General features: G+C 48.9%; 1 protein-coding gene across 1 annotated transcript in view; it reads left to right on the forward strand.

Moving 5' to 3' along the window:
- Positions 1–15,932, forward strand: part of LOC147123896 (sperm flagella and cilia-associated protein 2-like) — a 536,137-nt gene that overhangs the window by 255,878 nt on the left and 264,327 nt on the right. The window contains exons 16-19 of the mRNA XM_086002564.1: positions 7,454–7,707; positions 7,921–8,035; positions 8,653–8,810; positions 13,442–13,561. Of these exons, the coding sequence (XP_085858690.1) occupies positions 7,454–7,707; positions 7,921–8,035; positions 8,653–8,810; positions 13,442–13,561 (647 nt within the window). The remainder of the gene's footprint in view (positions 1–7,453; positions 7,708–7,920; positions 8,036–8,652; positions 8,811–13,441; positions 13,562–15,932) is intronic.

Here is a 15,932-nt window from a genome sequence, read left to right on the forward strand (position 1 = left end):
CTGTTCGTTTGATTTTTTTTTCTTCCTTCTGGCCTCGACCTCTGATAACTTTGCTTCAGGGATGGATCTCCATGAGGTGGTGCAGACTGTAGGTAAGTTCGGATCTGCTCGTCGCCAGTATTATGTCCGTGTGTAATTGAGACACGGACTGCAGGAGTTGGTTACAACAGGTCTTTACTGAGTGGAGACAACCTGGAACTACTATGCAAAAGTTACTACACAGGCTTATATACAGGGGTGGTCACTACTGGTACTGCAGTATACAGGGGCTGCAGAATATAGTTCCTTCTGCAAAGTACATACACTACACTTACCCCTTATCCTTAGACTGTGACCCCTAGTTCTGGACTCCCCGACCATCGGGAACATCCTTCCAGCATCTAGTCTGTCTACTCCTGTTAGAATTTTATAAGTTTCAATGAGATCCCCTTTCATTCTTCTAAACTCCAGCGAGTACAAGCCCAATCAACCCAATCTCTCCTCATACGTCATTCCTGCCATCCCAGGTATCAGCCTGGTGAATCATTGCTGCACTCCTTCCATGGCAAGAACACCCTTCCTCTGGTAAGGTGACCAAAACTGCACACAATACTCAAGGTGCGGTCTCACCAAGGCCCTATACAACTGCAGCAAGATGTCCTTGTTCCTGTACTCAAACCCTCTCGCTACGAAGGCCAACATACCATTTGCCTTCTTAACCGCCTGCTGCACCTGCATGCTTACTTTCAGCGACTGGTGCACAAGGACGCCCAGGTCTCGTTGCACTTCCCCTTCTCCCAATCTATTGCCATTCAGATAATAATCTGCCTTCCTGTTTTTGAGACCAAAGTGGATAACGTCGCATTTATCCACGTTATATTGCATCTGCCATGCTTCTGCCCAATCACCCAACCTGTCCAAATCATACTGGAGTTTCTCGGCATCCTCCTCACAGCACACACGCCCACTCAGCTTTGTGTCGTCTGCAAACTTGGAGATATTACATCTAGTTCCCTCGTCCAGATCATTAATATATATTGTGAATAGCTGGGGTCCAAGGACCGATCCGTGCGGTACCCCACTAGTCACTGCCTGCCACTCGGACAAAGAGCCATTTATTCCAACTCTTTGCTTTCTGTCTGCCAACCAGTTCTCTATCCAAGTCAATACCTTGCCCCCAATTCCATGTGCCTTAATTTTACACGCTAATCTCTTATGCGGGATCTTATCGAAAGCCTTTTGAAAATCCAAATGCACCACATCCACTGGTTCTCCCTTATCTATTTTACCAGTTACATCCTCAAAAAATTCCAGTAGATTAGTCAAGCACGATTTACCTTTTGTAAATCTATGTTGACTTTGTCCGATTCGGTCACTTTTTTCCAAGTGCTCTGCTATTACATCCTTTATAATGGACTCTAGCATTATCCAAATGTAATATTTCCAAGTTTGCTGATGACACAAAACTAGGTGGGATTGTGAGTTGTGAGGAGGATGCAAAGAGGCTTCAAGGTGATTTAGACAAGTTGAGTGAGCGGCAAATACATGGCAGATGCAGTATAACGTGGATAAATGTGGAGTTATCCACTTCGGTAGGAAAAACAGAAAGGCAGAGTATTATTTAAATGGTGGTAGATTGGAAAATGTTGATGTACAAAGGGACCTGGGTGTCCCTGTACACCAGTCACTGAAAGCAAACATGCAGGTGCAGCAAGCAGTTAGGAAGGTAAATGGTATGTTGGCCTTCATTGCAAGAGGATTTGAGTACAGGAGCAAGGATGTATTGCTATTTATTCACCTGATGCTTCTCCAGGTCAGTGTTCACACATCCTTACAGTGCTCTGAGAGTCACTGCGGCGCTCCCTCAGTACTGCCCCTCCGACAGTGCAGCACTCCCTCAGTATTGCCCCTCCGATAGTGCAGCGCTCCCTCAGTACTGCCCCTCCGACAGTGCAGCGATCCCTCAGTACTGCCCCTCCGACAGTGCAGCGCTCCCTCAGTACTGCCCCTCCGACAGTGCAACTATCCCTCAGTACTGCCCACCGACAGTGCTGCGATCCCTCAGTACTGCCCCTCCGACAGTGCAGCACTCCCTCAGTACTGCCCTCCGACAGTGCTGCGATCCCTCAGTACTGCCCCTCCGACAGTGCAGCGATCCCTCAGTACTGCCCTCCGACAGTACTGCGATCCCTCAGTACTGTCCCTCCGACAGTGCAGCGATCCCTCAGTACTGCCCTCCGACAGTGCTGCGATCCCTCAGTACTGCCCCTCCGATAGTGCAGCGATCCCTCAGTACTGCCCTCCGACAGTACTGCGATCCCTCAGTACTGTCCCTCCGACAGTGCAGCGATCCCTCAGTACTGCCCTCCGACAGTGCTGCGATCCCTCAGTACTGTCCCTCCGATAGTGCAGCGATCCCTCAGTACTGCCCTCCGACAGTGCTGCGATCCCTCAGTACTGTCCCTCCGACAGTGCAGCGATCCCTCAGTACTGCCCTCCGACAGTGCTGCGATCCCTCAGTACTGTCCCTCCGATAGTGCAGCGATCCCTCAGTACTGCCCTCCGACAGTGCTGCGATCCCTCAGTACTGTCCCTCCGATAGTGCAGCGATCCCTCAGTACTGCCCCTCTGACGGTGCAGCTCTCCCTCAGTACTGCTCCTTATTCAAATAAAATTGCAGCCAGGATATTTGGGAACGAGCTTTGTGAACCGGGGACATTGTTTTCCTGTGGATAAAGTACCTGATCCGGGTACTGTCCCCACAAAACGGGGCGTATGGTCACCCTACTTTAGTTTAGCAGCAGACTAATGTACCGTGGCATCATAGAACCATAGAATTTTAGAAATTTACAGCACAGAAGGTGTCCATTCGGCCCGTCGTGTCTGTGCTGGCCGAAAAGAGTGATCCAGCCTAATCCCACTTTCCAGCTGTTGGTTCTTAGCCTTTTCGGTTACGGCACTTCAAGTGCACATCCAAGTACTTTTTAAATGTGATGAGGGTTTCTGCCTCTACCAGCCTTTCATGCAGGGAGTTCCAGACTCCCACCACCCTATGGGTGAAAAAAATTCTCCTCAAATCCCCTCTAAAACTCCGACCAATTACATTAAATCTATGCCCCCTGGTTATTGACCTCTCTGCTAAGGGAAATAGGTCCTTCCTATCCTCTCTATCTAGGCCCCTCATAATTTTATGCACCTCAATTCAGTCTCCCCTCAGCCTCCTCTGTTCCAAAGAAAACAACCCCAGCCTCTCCAATCTTTCCTCATAGCTAAAATTCCCCAGCCCAGGCAACATCCTTGTAAATCTCCTCTGTACCCCTCTACTGCAATCACAGTGACCAGAACTATACACAATGCTCTAGCTGTGGCCTAACTAGTGTTTTGTACAGTTCAAGCATAACCTCCCTGCTCTTAAATTCTATGCCTCGGCTAATAAAGGAAAGTATCCTGTTTGCCCTCTTAACCACCTTATCTACCTGTCCTTCAGGGATCTGTGGACATGCACTCCAAGGTCCCTCTGTTTATCTGCACTTCTCAGTATCCGACCATTTATTGTGTACTCCCTTGCCTTGTTAGCTCTCCCCTAATGCATTACCTCACACTTCTCCGGATTCAATTTTAAGTTTATTTCTTTTAAGGTAGTTCATAGTTAAGGTAGTTCAGGAGAGTGAGAATCCGAGAGTTTAAATTTGAGGTAAGAGTTTTTTAATTAAGTGAATGGCAGGGAACCTCTGTCCCGTGCGTTGCATGGACTGCAGCATGTGGGAATTCCTAGATGCTTCTTGCAGTCAGGATGACCACATGTGCAGGGGAACATAGGGTCTAATGAGAGAGGAGGAACTGAATGAAATCAGTATTTGTAGGGAAATTGATGGGATTGAAGGCCAATAAATCCCCAAAGCCTGATAATCTATATCCTAGGGTACTTAAGGAAGTGGCCCTAGAAATAGTAGATGCATTGCTGGTCATCTTCCAAAATTCTATAGACTCTGGAACAGTTCCCATCGATTGGAGGATAGCTAATGTAACCCCACTATTTAAAAAAGGTGGTAGAGAGAAAACGGGGAATTACAGTAAGTCTGACATCGGCAGTGGGGAAAATGCTAGAGTCCATTATAAAACAGTGACAGGATCGGACAAAGTCAACATGGATTTACAAAAGGTAAATCACGCTTGACTAATCTACTGGAATTTTTTGAGGATGTAACTGGTAGAATAGATAAGGGAGAATCAGTGGATGTGGTGTATTTGGACTTTCAGAAGGCTTTCGATAAGGTCCTGCATAAGAGATTAGCGTGCAAAGTTAAAGCACATGGGATTGGGGGTAAGGTACTGACTTGGATAGAGAACTGGTTGGCAGACAGGAAGCAAAGAGTTGGAATAAACGGGTCTTTTTCCAAGTGGCAGGCAGTGACTAGTGGGGTACCGCAGGGATCGGTCCTTGGACCCTAGCTATTAACAATATACATTAATGATCTAGACAAGGGAACTAGATGTAATATCTCCAAGTTTGCAGACGACACAAAGCTGAGTGGGCGTGTGTGCTGTGAGGAGGATGCAGAGAAACTCCAGTATGATTTGGACAGGTTGGGTGATTGGGCAGATGCATGGCAGATGCAGTATAATGTGGATAAATGCGAGGTTATCCACTTTGGTGGCAAAAACAGGAAGGCAGATTATTATCTGAACGGCAATAGATTGGGAGAAGGGGAAGTGCAACGAGACCTGGGTGTCCTTGTGCACCAGTCGCTGAAGATAAGCATGCAGGTGCAGCTGGCGGTTAAGAAGGCAAATGGTATGTTGACCTTCATAGCGAGAAGATTCGAGTACAGGAGCAAGGATGTCTTGCTGCAGTTGTACAGGGCCTTGGTGAGACCACACCTTGAGTATTGTGTGCAGTTTTGGTCGCCTTATCTGAGGAAGGATGTTCTTGCCATGGAGGGAGTGCAGCGAAGATTCACCTGACTGATACCCGAGATGGCAGGAATGACGTATGAAGAGAGATTGGGTCGATTGGGCTTGTATTCGCTAGAGTTTAGAAGAATGAGAGGGGATCTCATTGAAACTTATAAAATTCTAACAGGATTAGACAGACTAGATGCAGAAAGGATGTTCCCGATGGCGGGGGAGTCCAGAACCAGGGGTCACAGTCTAAGGATAAGGGGTAAGCCATTTAGGACAGAGATGAGGAGGAATTTCTTCACCCAGAGAGTGGTGAACCTGTGGAATTCTCTACCACAGAAGGCAGTTGAGGCCAATTCATTAAATATATTCAAGAAGGAGTTAGATATATTTCTTAAGGCTAAAGGGATCAAGGGATATGGGGAGAAGGCAGGGACAGGGTACTGAGTTTGGCTGATCAGCCATGATCTCATTAAATGGCGGAGCAGGCTCGAGGGGCCGAATCGCCAACTCCTGCTCCTATTTTCTATGTTTCTATGTTAACTGTATAAAACACTAATTAGGCCTCAGCTAGAATACTGCGTACAGTTCTGGTCACCACATTACAGGAAAGATGTGATTGCCCTAGAGAGGGTACAGAGGAGATTTACAAGGATTTTGCCAGGAGTTGAGAATCTTAGCTATGAGGAAAGACTGGATAGGCTGGGTCTGTTTTCCTTAAACAGACGAGGCTGAGAGACCTTATTGAGGTGTATAAAATTATGAGGGACCTAGATAAAGTGGATAGAAAGGACCTATTTCCCCTAGCAGAGGGGTCAAAAACCAGGGGGCACAGATTTAAAGTAAGTGGGGGAATGTTCAGAGGGGATTTGAGGGGAAATTTCTTCACCCAGAGGGTTGTGGGGGTCTGGAACTCACTGCCTGAAAGGGTGGTAGAGGCAGGAACCCTAACCACATTTAAAAAGTACTTGGATGTGCACTTGGGATGCTGTAACCTGCAGGGCTACGGACCAAGAGCTGGGGAGTGGGATTAGGCTGGATAGCTCTTTGTTGGCCGGCGCGGACACGATGGGCTGAAATGGCTCCTTCCGTGCTGTAACTTTCTATGATTCTATATATTAGATATCTAGGCCTAGAAATTGGGTTGGGGCGCCAAAGTCGCCTGAGCGCAGGATTTAGCGCAGCGTTCGAGGCTTTAGCGATCGTCAGATATTCAGTTTCATTGCCCCTAGAGGGAGACGGGGCGAGGCTCGAGGCGCTCCGCATCCCTCTTAGGGCGCTGAAACTGAATATCGCAGCGCAACGTGCCGCAGCGCCACACGCTGCGGTACTGCAGGCCTTCCTCCCTCTGTTAAGGGGGAGGGGCCTCCAACAGCGCGATCCCCGCTCGCGAGTGCCGGCAAACGAGCCCGGCACCAAGGAGAAGTGCCGGGCACTCGGGAAACAGCCGGCAATGCCGCGGCGGGGAGATCAGGAGGCCGGGGACGGAGGTGCTGGCAGGCGGCTGCCGAAAAAGGCGGCTGCCCCGCACCTCCACCTTAACTTGCGCCGCTGCCGGCACAGCAAGGCCCCGTGAACCGGGCGCGGGTAGTGAATGGCGCAACTGCGCCGTTCGCTACCAAATATCGCGAACGGGGCGCGAATGGGGCGCTGCGCACACCGATGACGTCATCGGTGGCGGCGCAGCGCAAATGGCTAACGCCACCATTAGCGCCCCTGCTGAATATCGCGGGAGGCGCAGCCAGTGGCGCTACAGCCACTGACTGCCTCTTTAGGCGCTAACAGGTGGCGCTACTCACCCAATTTTCCCCCCTAGATACTTAACTTCGAGTCCTCCTTTTGAGTTGGAGATAAGAAATTGCCTTCCTCCTCTGCATCGATTCCTACTATCACCAAATGTTTCCACTCTTCTTGCAATCCACTCCGATTGCGATTCCCCCAGTTCTGTCTCTTGAGGGACTGAAGCACAAACCCCGGCTATTGAATAAAAGTCTTGGCCTAGATCCTGGGAGCCGGAAGGTCACCTGACTCTCTGTGGCTGGAGCCGAGTGGACGAGTCCACGGACCGTGAACCTGAGGACAGTCGCTGACGCATGAGGCTGTAATTCAGCTCCTTCCCGGACTGGCCCATGATACTGAGTCTCAGGCGCACCATAGAATGATACAGCACAGAAGGAGGCCTTTCGGCCCATCGTGCCTGCGCTGGCTCTTTGGGAGAGCTAGCCAATTAGTCCCACTCACCCTGCTCTTTCCCCGTAGCCCTGCAATTTTCTCCTTTTCAAGTATCTATCCAATTCCCTGTGGCAGTTGTTACTGAATCTGCTTCCACCGCCCTTTCAGGTAGCGCATTCCAGATCACAACAACTTGATGTGCAAAAAAACCTCCATCTCCCCCCTGATTCTTTTCCCAATGACCGGAGGCATGATCTGAGTTATTGTGCGCAGTGGCACTGGAGATTGACGAGGACCTCTCTCAGGAACAGTTAATGTGTGAGCTTTCAGTGAGACTGTTCAGTGCCAATTCACCAGCTGCAGCACCAACCAACCTTCTCACTCACCTCTTCCCTTGCAGCTGTCTGCCGGCGGAATGTGGCTGGATCCTGGATGGCTTCCCGGTGGACATCAACCAGGCCAAGCTCCTGGAGAAGGGGCTCACTGGGGTCGATCCTGACAAAGCAGTGACAAAGAGCAAGAGGTCAAAGACCAAATTTGTTGTAGATCCCACTGCTCCCAAAGATCCTCCCCCTCCACAACCAGCGCTGGACATCGCCATCCTGTTGGATGTTTCAGACAACACCGTGCTGGCTCGCCGCTCAGAGAGCACAGGTAAGGGCGGGCGCTCCCTGTGCCTAAAAGCACAGGAGCAATCGTGTGTTTACACAGTGCTGGGTGGGTGGGAGGGATAAGTAGAGGGAGCTGGGTGGGAGGGACTGGGATAAATATATCATGAGGATGAGGGATACAGAGGGTGCTGCTGATGGAGATGCGCAAGCTGCTTTATATCGAGGCCGATGAGGGTTTTTGCCCCTTTTCCAACAGTCAGTTCAGGCACCGAGATTGAGATCCAGAAAACACCCTGCCTGCACCCAGAAACCGAAGAGATCTTGGCTCCAACCATCAGCTCATCCCATGAAGAGGAGCAGCTACTGCCCCGGTGAGTGAACCGCCGGTGACCCCTGACCCCGGTGAGTGAACCCCCGGTGACCCCTGGCCCCGGTGAGTGAACCCCCGGCCCTGGTTAGTGACCCCCGGCCCCAGTGAGTGAACCCACGGTGACCCCCGGCCCCGGTGAGTGAACCCTCGGTGACCCCCGGCCCCGGTGAGTGAACCCTCGGAGACCCCCGGCCCCGGTGATTGAACCCCCAGTGACCCCCGGCTCTGGTGATTGAACCCCCGGTGACCCCCAGCCCCGGTGATTGAACCCCCAGTGACCCCCGGTTCCGGTGATTGAACCTCCGGTGACCCCCGGCCCCGGTGATTGAACCCCCGGTGACCCCCGACCCCGGTGATTGGACCCCCGGCCCCGGTGATTAAATCCCCGGTGACCCCCGGCCCTGGTGATTGAACCCCCAGTGACCCCATACCCCGGTGAGTGACCTCTGGCCCCGGTGAGTGAACCCCTGGTGACCCCTGGCCCCGGTGAGTGAACCCCTGGCCCCAGTGACCCACGGTGACGCCCAGCGAACCAGCCAATGGTTGCTTTAATGTAAGGGAGGGAGGGGAGCTGAGATTTGAGATGGTGCATTTGACTGAATCCTTGTCGTTTGATAGGCTCGCTGGTTTCCTTGATAACTGGCCCAAGCTGGAGAAGTGGTTCCAGTCCCAGCAAAACATTTTGGTCAAGGTGAACGGGGAGCTGGAACAGGACGAGCTGTTGGAGAAACTGGAGTTCATCCTGGTTGAAGCTTTATTCAAGAAGCAGAGCAAAGGTAATTGGGATGGGCGTGTGTTTGTGTTTGCTTCCTCAGTCAGTGAAAGTCCCAGGCCCCCAGTGCAGGCCCGCAGCAGGGCAGAAGAGGTGAGGGAAATCAGCAAATGGTGAGTGAGTGCCATCACACTTGGCTTAGAAAAACCTGTGTTTGTGGGATGAAGGGAAGAATGAAGTGAGGAGTTGTTGAGTTCGAGGATCTGGGGAGGAGATGAATCTTCATTTCAACACAGTGAGGAGGGGGTGAGGATCGAGTGAGGAGGGGGCGAGGATCGAGTGAGGAGGGGGTGAGGATCGAGTGAGGAGGGGGCGAGGATCGAGTGAGGAGGGGGCGAGGATCGAGTGAGGAGGGGGCGAGGTTACAGTGAGGAGGGGGCGAGGTTACAGTGAGGAGGGGGCTGAGGATCGAGTGAGGGGGGTGAGGATCGAGTGAGGAGGGGGCGAGGATCGAGTGAGGAGGGAGCGAGGATCGAGTGAGGAGGGGGCGAGGTTACAGTGAGGAGGGGGCGAGGTTACAGTGAGGAGGGGGCTGAGGATCGAGTGAGGGGGGTGAGGATTGAGTGAGGAGGGGGCGAATTGGCTGCTGCCTTTCATTAACTCAGAAAGTACTTCATTGGCTGTAAAGTGCTTTAGGACATGCTGAGGTTGTGAAAAGTGCTATACAAATGAAGTCTTTCTTTACAAACGCATGTTTACATGAGCAATGTGCAGGAGTCCCGTAACGAAAGGCTGGAGAAGAGCCCGGTTACTGGCTTGTAGAACCACGCCCAGGTCGGCTGGGAATTTTCTCTCTCATCACCCAATGTTTCCTGGCCCTGGAATGCTGCGCAGGCCTTGGTCCTTAACTTGGGAGTGCTGCACTGTCGGAGGTAAAAGATCCCACATCACTGTTCAAAGAAGCATAGAAGATAGGAGCAGGAGTAGGCCATTCGGCCCCTCGAGCCTGCTCCGCCTTTCAATGCGATCATGGCTGATCATCCAAACTCAGTACCCTGTCCCTGCTTTCTCCCCATATCCCTTGATCCCTTTAGCCTTAAGAAATATATCCAACTCCTTCTTGAATATATTTAATGAATTGGCCTCAACTGCCTTCTGTGGTAGAGAATTCCACAGGTTCACCACTCTTTGGGTGAAGAACTTCCTCCTCATTTCTGTCCTAAATGGCTTACCCCTTATCCTTAGACTGTGACCCCTGGTTCTGGACTTCCCGACCACCGGGAACATCCTTCCTGCATCTAGTCTGTCCAGTCCTGTTAGAATTTTATAAGTTTCAATGAGATCCCCTCTCATTCTTCTAAACTCCAGCGAGTATAAGCCCAATCGACCCAATCTCTCCTCATACGTCATTCCTGCCATCCCAGGTATCAGCCTGGTGAATCTTCGCTGAACTCCTTCCATGGCAAGAACATCCTTCCTCAGAAAAGGCGACCAAAACTGCACACAATACTCAAGGTGTGGTCTCACCAAGACCCTGTACAACTGCAGCAAGACATCCTTGTTCCTGTACTCAAACCCTCTCGCTACGAAGGCCAACATAGCATTTGCCTTCTTAACCGCCTGCTGCAGCTGCATGCTTACCTTCAGCAACTGGTGCACAAGGACACCCAAGTCTCATTGCACTTCCCCTTCTCCCAATCTATTGCCGTTCAGATAATAATCTGCCTTCCTGTTTTTGCCACCAAAGTGGATAACCTCACATTTATCCATGTTATATTGCATCTGCCATGCTTCTGCCCAATCACCCAACCTGTCCAAATCATCCTGGAGCTTCTTGGCATCCTCCTCACAGCACACACGCCCACCCAGCTTTGTGTCGTCTGCAAACTTGGGGATATTACATGTAGTTCCCTTGTCTAGATCATTAATATATATTGTGAATAGCTGGGGTCCAAGGACCGAACCCTGCGGTACCCCACTAGTCACTGCCTGCCACTCGGAAAAAGACCCGTTTATTCCAACTCTTTGCTTTCTGTCTGCCAACCAGTTCTCTATCCAAGTCAATACCTTGCCCCCAATCCCATGTGCTTTAACTTTGCATGCTAATCTCTTATGCGGGACCTTATCGAAAGCCTTCTGAAAGTCCAAATACACCACATCCACTGGTTCTCCCTTATCTATTTTACCAGTTACATCCTCAAAAAATTCCAGTAGATTAGTCAAGCACGATTTACCTTTTGTAAATCCATGTTGACTTTGTCCGATCCTGTCACTGTTTTCCAAGTGCTCTGCTATTACATCTTTTATAATAGACTCTAGCATTTTCCCCACTACCGATGTCAGGCTTACCGGTCTATAATTCCCCGTTTTCTCTCTATCAACTTTTTTAAATAGTGGGGTAACATTAGCTACCCTCCAATCCATGGGTACTGTTCCAGAGTCTATACAACTTTGGAAGATGACCAGCAATGCATCTGCTATTTCTAGGGCCACTTCCTTAAGTACCCTAGGATGTAGATTATCAGGCCCTGGGGATTTATCGGCCTTCAATCCCGTCAATTGCCCTAACACCATTTCCCTACAAATACTGATTTCTTTCAGTTCCTCCCTTTCATCAGACCCTATGTTCCTCGACATCTCTGGGAGGTTATTTGTGTCCTCCTTTGTGAAGACAGAACCAAAATATGTATTTAATTGGTCAGCCATTTCTTTGTTCCCCAGTATAAATTCCCCTGATTCTGACTGCAAGGGACCGATGTTTGACTTCACCAATCTTTTTCTCTTCACATATCTATAAAAGCTTTTACAGTCAGTTTTTATGTTCCCGGCAAGCTTACTCTCATACTCTATTTTCCCCCTCTTAATTAATCCCTTTGTCCTCCTTTGTTGAATCCTAAACTGCTCCCAATCCTCAGGTTTACTGCTTTTTCTGGCCAATTTATATGTCCTCTCCTTGGATCTTATGCTATCCCTAATTTCCCTTGTTAGCCACGGTTGTCACCTTTTTTGTTTTATTTTTATGCCAAACTGGGATGAACAAATTCTGTAGTTCATCCATGTGGTCTTTGAATTTTTGCCATTGCCTAGCCACCGTCAACCCTTTGAGTGACATTCCCCAATCAATCCTACCCAACTCGCGCCTCAGACCATCGTAGGTGCCTTTATTTAAATTCAGGACCCTAGTCTCTGAGTCAACTACTTCATTCTCCATCTTAATGAAGAATTCTATCATATTATGATCGCTCCGACCCAAGGGGCCTCGTACAACAAGATTGCTAATTAATCCTTTCTCATTACATAATACCCAGTCTAAGATGGCCTGCTCTCTGGTTGGTTCCTCGACATATTGGTCCAGGAAACCATCCCGTAAACACTCCAGGAATTCCTCCTCCACAGTATTGTTACTAATTTGGTTAGCCCAATCTATATGTAGATTAAAGTCACCCATGATGACTGCTGTGCCCTTATTGCACACTTCTCTAATTTCTCTTTTAATGCCATCCCCAACCTCCGCATTACTGTTTGGGGGTCTATATACCACTCCCACTAACGTTTTCTGCCCCTTGGTATTTCTCAGTTCTACCCATACAGATTCCACATCATCAGAGCTAATATCCTTCCTTACAATTGTGTTAATCCCTTCTTTAACCAGCAATGCTACCCCATCTCCCTTTCCTTTTTGCCTATCTTTCCTGAATATTGAATACCCCTGGATGTTGAGCTCCCAGCCTTGGACACCCTGGAGCCATGTTTCCGTAATCCCAATCAAATCATATTCGTTTACCTCTATTTGCGCAGCTAATTCATCCACCTTATTACGAATGCTCCTCGCATTAAGACACAAAGCATTCAGGCTTGTTTTTTTAACGCTCTTACACCTATTAGAATTATTATTTACTGTGGCCATGTTTGATTTAAACCGTTGATTTCTCTGACTGCCACTTTTGCTTTTCTCCTTCCTATCTTTTGCTTTTATCCTTGTTTCCCTTTCCTCTGTCTCCCTGCTCAGGTTCCCAACCCCCTGCCATTTTAGTTTAAACCCTCCCCCAGAGCACCAGCAAACACTCCCCCTAGGACATCGGTCCCGGCCCTGCCCAGGTGCAAACCGTCCAGTTTGTACTGGTCCCACCTCCCCCAGAACCGGTTCCAATGTCCCAGGAATTTGAATCCCTCCCCCTTGCACCATTCCTCTAGCCATGTATTCATCTGAAATATCCTTCTGACTAGCACGTGGCACTGGTAGCAATCTTGAGATTACTACCTTTGAGGTCCTATTTTTTAATTTACCTCCTAACTCCCTATATTCAGCTTTTAGGACCTCTTCCCGTTTTTTACCTATATCGTTGGTACCTATATGCACCACGACAACTGGCTGTTCACCCTCCCCTTCCAAGATGTTCTGCAGCCGCTCTGAGACATCCTTGACCCTTGCACCAGGGAGGCAACACACCATCCTGGAGTCCTGGAGTTCAAAGAAGAGCAGGCAGTTCTTCCTGTGTGCTAGCCAACGCTCCTCCTACAGCCCACTCATTATCTGGTCAGTTATCTCATCGCTGTTTGTGGGACCTTGCTTTGCGCAAATTGGCTGCTGCACTTCCTAAATCCCAACAGCGACTTCATTTCAGAAAAGTACCTCGTCGGCTGTGACGGGCTTTAGGGCGGTGAGTGGGTAACGTGTTTGTTCTGTATTCCCAGATGCTGTGCCTGAGAAGCCTGCAGAGGTGGAGCTGCTTCCCTCTCCAACCCAGGTTGTGTCATCTCCTTCTCCGGAGTTTCAGGTGAAGTCTCCAAAGGATGGAAGACCAGCAGGAGGTGGTGAGTGAGAGTGTGGGCAACAGAGACTGAAGCCGCTTCCTTTAACTGGGCACTGAAGTTAGAAATAAGGCTGCACCGTGGGAGTCACCAGCTTGACCAGAGAACCCCTCACCAGCTTCTCCCTATCTACCCTCTCAAATCCTTTAATCATAAACACCTCGATCAGATCACCCCTTAATCGTCTAAACTCAGGGGAATCGAAGCCCAGTCTGTGCAACCTGGCCTCGTAATTTAACCCTTTTAGCCCCGGTATCATTCAGGTGAATCTGGGCTGCTCCCCCTCCGAGGCCGATATATCCTTCCCGAGGGGCGGGGCCCAGGACTGAACGCGGTTACTCATGAAGGGTTTCGACCCGAAACGTTGACTCTATTTCTCTCTCCACGGATGTTGCCTGGCCTGCTGAATTTTTCCAGCATTTTCTGTTGTTATTGCGGTCGCTCCAGATGTGTTCGGACCAGAGCTTGATCCAACTGTAACATCACTTCCTCACTTTGTATCCCAGCCTGAAAGGCTAACATTCCATGAGGCTTTTTCATTCTTTTTTGTACCTGTCCATTAGTTTTTAATGATTTCTGGACATGGACCCCTAAATCGCTCTGCTCATCCGCAGTTCCCTGCTTCTCGCCATTTGGAAAATACTCTGATCTATCCTTGGGTCTAAAGTGGATGACATCACAGATCCCCACATTGAACGCCATCTACCACAGGTTTGTCCACTCACCTAATCTATCAATGTCCTTTTGCACCTTTCTGCTCCCACCTACACGACTTGCTGTGCCACCTAACTTAGTGAATTGGATGGGATTACACTGTAGCCTGTACATTGGATGGGAGACAGTGGAAGCAGTTAGTATTGATTCATTCAACTACAAATTAGAGAGATTTCTTTCAGAAAATAACATTTTGGGACACAATATATGAGTAATTTGAGACATGACGTGTGGTGTGTGTAGCATGCTTGAGAGAAAAAAGGTGACTTTGGACCTATGGTTCCCAAAGCTAATATTCCTCGCCTCATGTCTGGGTCTGTCGTAGACTAATTGATCGAGATTGATTGCTATGGTTATTCAATAACTGCATTATCGTTGTATCATGAGACTACCAGGATGGTAGAAGATGAACTAGATGGACCTCTTTCCTTCTTCATCTAGCAATTCCTATCTTGCTATGGCCTCTGCTAGGGTATGTTCCCAAAGGTATCATGTTTCCCACCTTGACTATTTTTTATTTTATTCTCTGTCTGCAGATGTTTGCTCCCTGATTTTTTCGCAAAGATTCTGGTATCTTTTCTACCACTGATGTTAAGCTAACTGGTCTACAGTTCCCTCAATTAATTCTATCTCCCTTTTTGAAGACAGAAATTACATTTGATGTCCGCCAGTCCTCTGGCATCACTCTTTTTTCTATTTTATATATGGATACTAGTGCCTCTGCTATCTCCTCTAGTTTCCTTGAATATCCGTGGGTACAATCCATCTGGACCTGGGTTCTTGTCCTCCTTGTGTTTGGCTAGTTTGTCTAGTGCCTCCTTTCTTTCTATCTTAACTGTTGTAATATCCCTCTTGACTTCTAGGGGCGATTTTGCCAATGGGGGCGAGTTGGAGGTGGGACTGCTGCTTGTCGGGTCGTTGTCCCGCCTCCATCGACTTGTGGCCAACCCACGCTATTTTCCCTTGATTGACCTTGTTAAGCCTGCCCAGCCGGCTTAGCAGGCCAATTAAGGGGAAGCCGGTTACAGAGAACGTCAATGTATGACGTTTCATCTGTCAAAAAATCTGTGAAGCTGTCAAACACTGACATTCTATCCAAGTCAGTACCTTACCCCCAATCCCATGTGCTTTAACTTTGCACGCTAGTCTCTTATGCGGGACCTTATCGAAAGCCTTCTGAAAGTCCAAATACACCACATCCACTGGTTCTCCCTTATCTATTCTATCAGTTACATCCTCAAAAAATTCCAGTAGATTAGTCAAGCATGATTTACCTTTTGTAAATCCATGTTGACTTTGTCCGATCCTGTCACTGTTTTCCAAGTGCTCTGCTATTACATCTTTTATAATGGACTCTAGCATTTTCCCCACTACCGATGTCAGGCTTACCGGTCTATAATTCCCCGTTTTTTCTCTACCACCTTTTTTAAATAGTGGGGTTACATTAGCTACCCTCCAATCCATGGGAACTGTTCCAGAGTCTATAGTATTTTGGAAGATGACCAACAATGCATCTACTATTTCTAGGGTCACTTCCTTAAGTACCCTAGGATGTAAATTATCAGGCCCTGGGGATTTATCGGCCTTCAATCCCGTCAATTTCCCTAACACCATTTCCCTACAAATACTGATTTCATTCAGTTCCTCCCTCTCATTAGAC

The sequence above is a fragment of the Somniosus microcephalus genome, chromosome 1, assembly GCF_052327205.1.
Source record: "Somniosus microcephalus isolate GS21.2 chromosome 1, FLI_Smic_1.0, whole genome shotgun sequence".
NCBI lineage: Eukaryota > Metazoa > Chordata > Chondrichthyes > Squaliformes > Somniosidae > Somniosus > Somniosus microcephalus.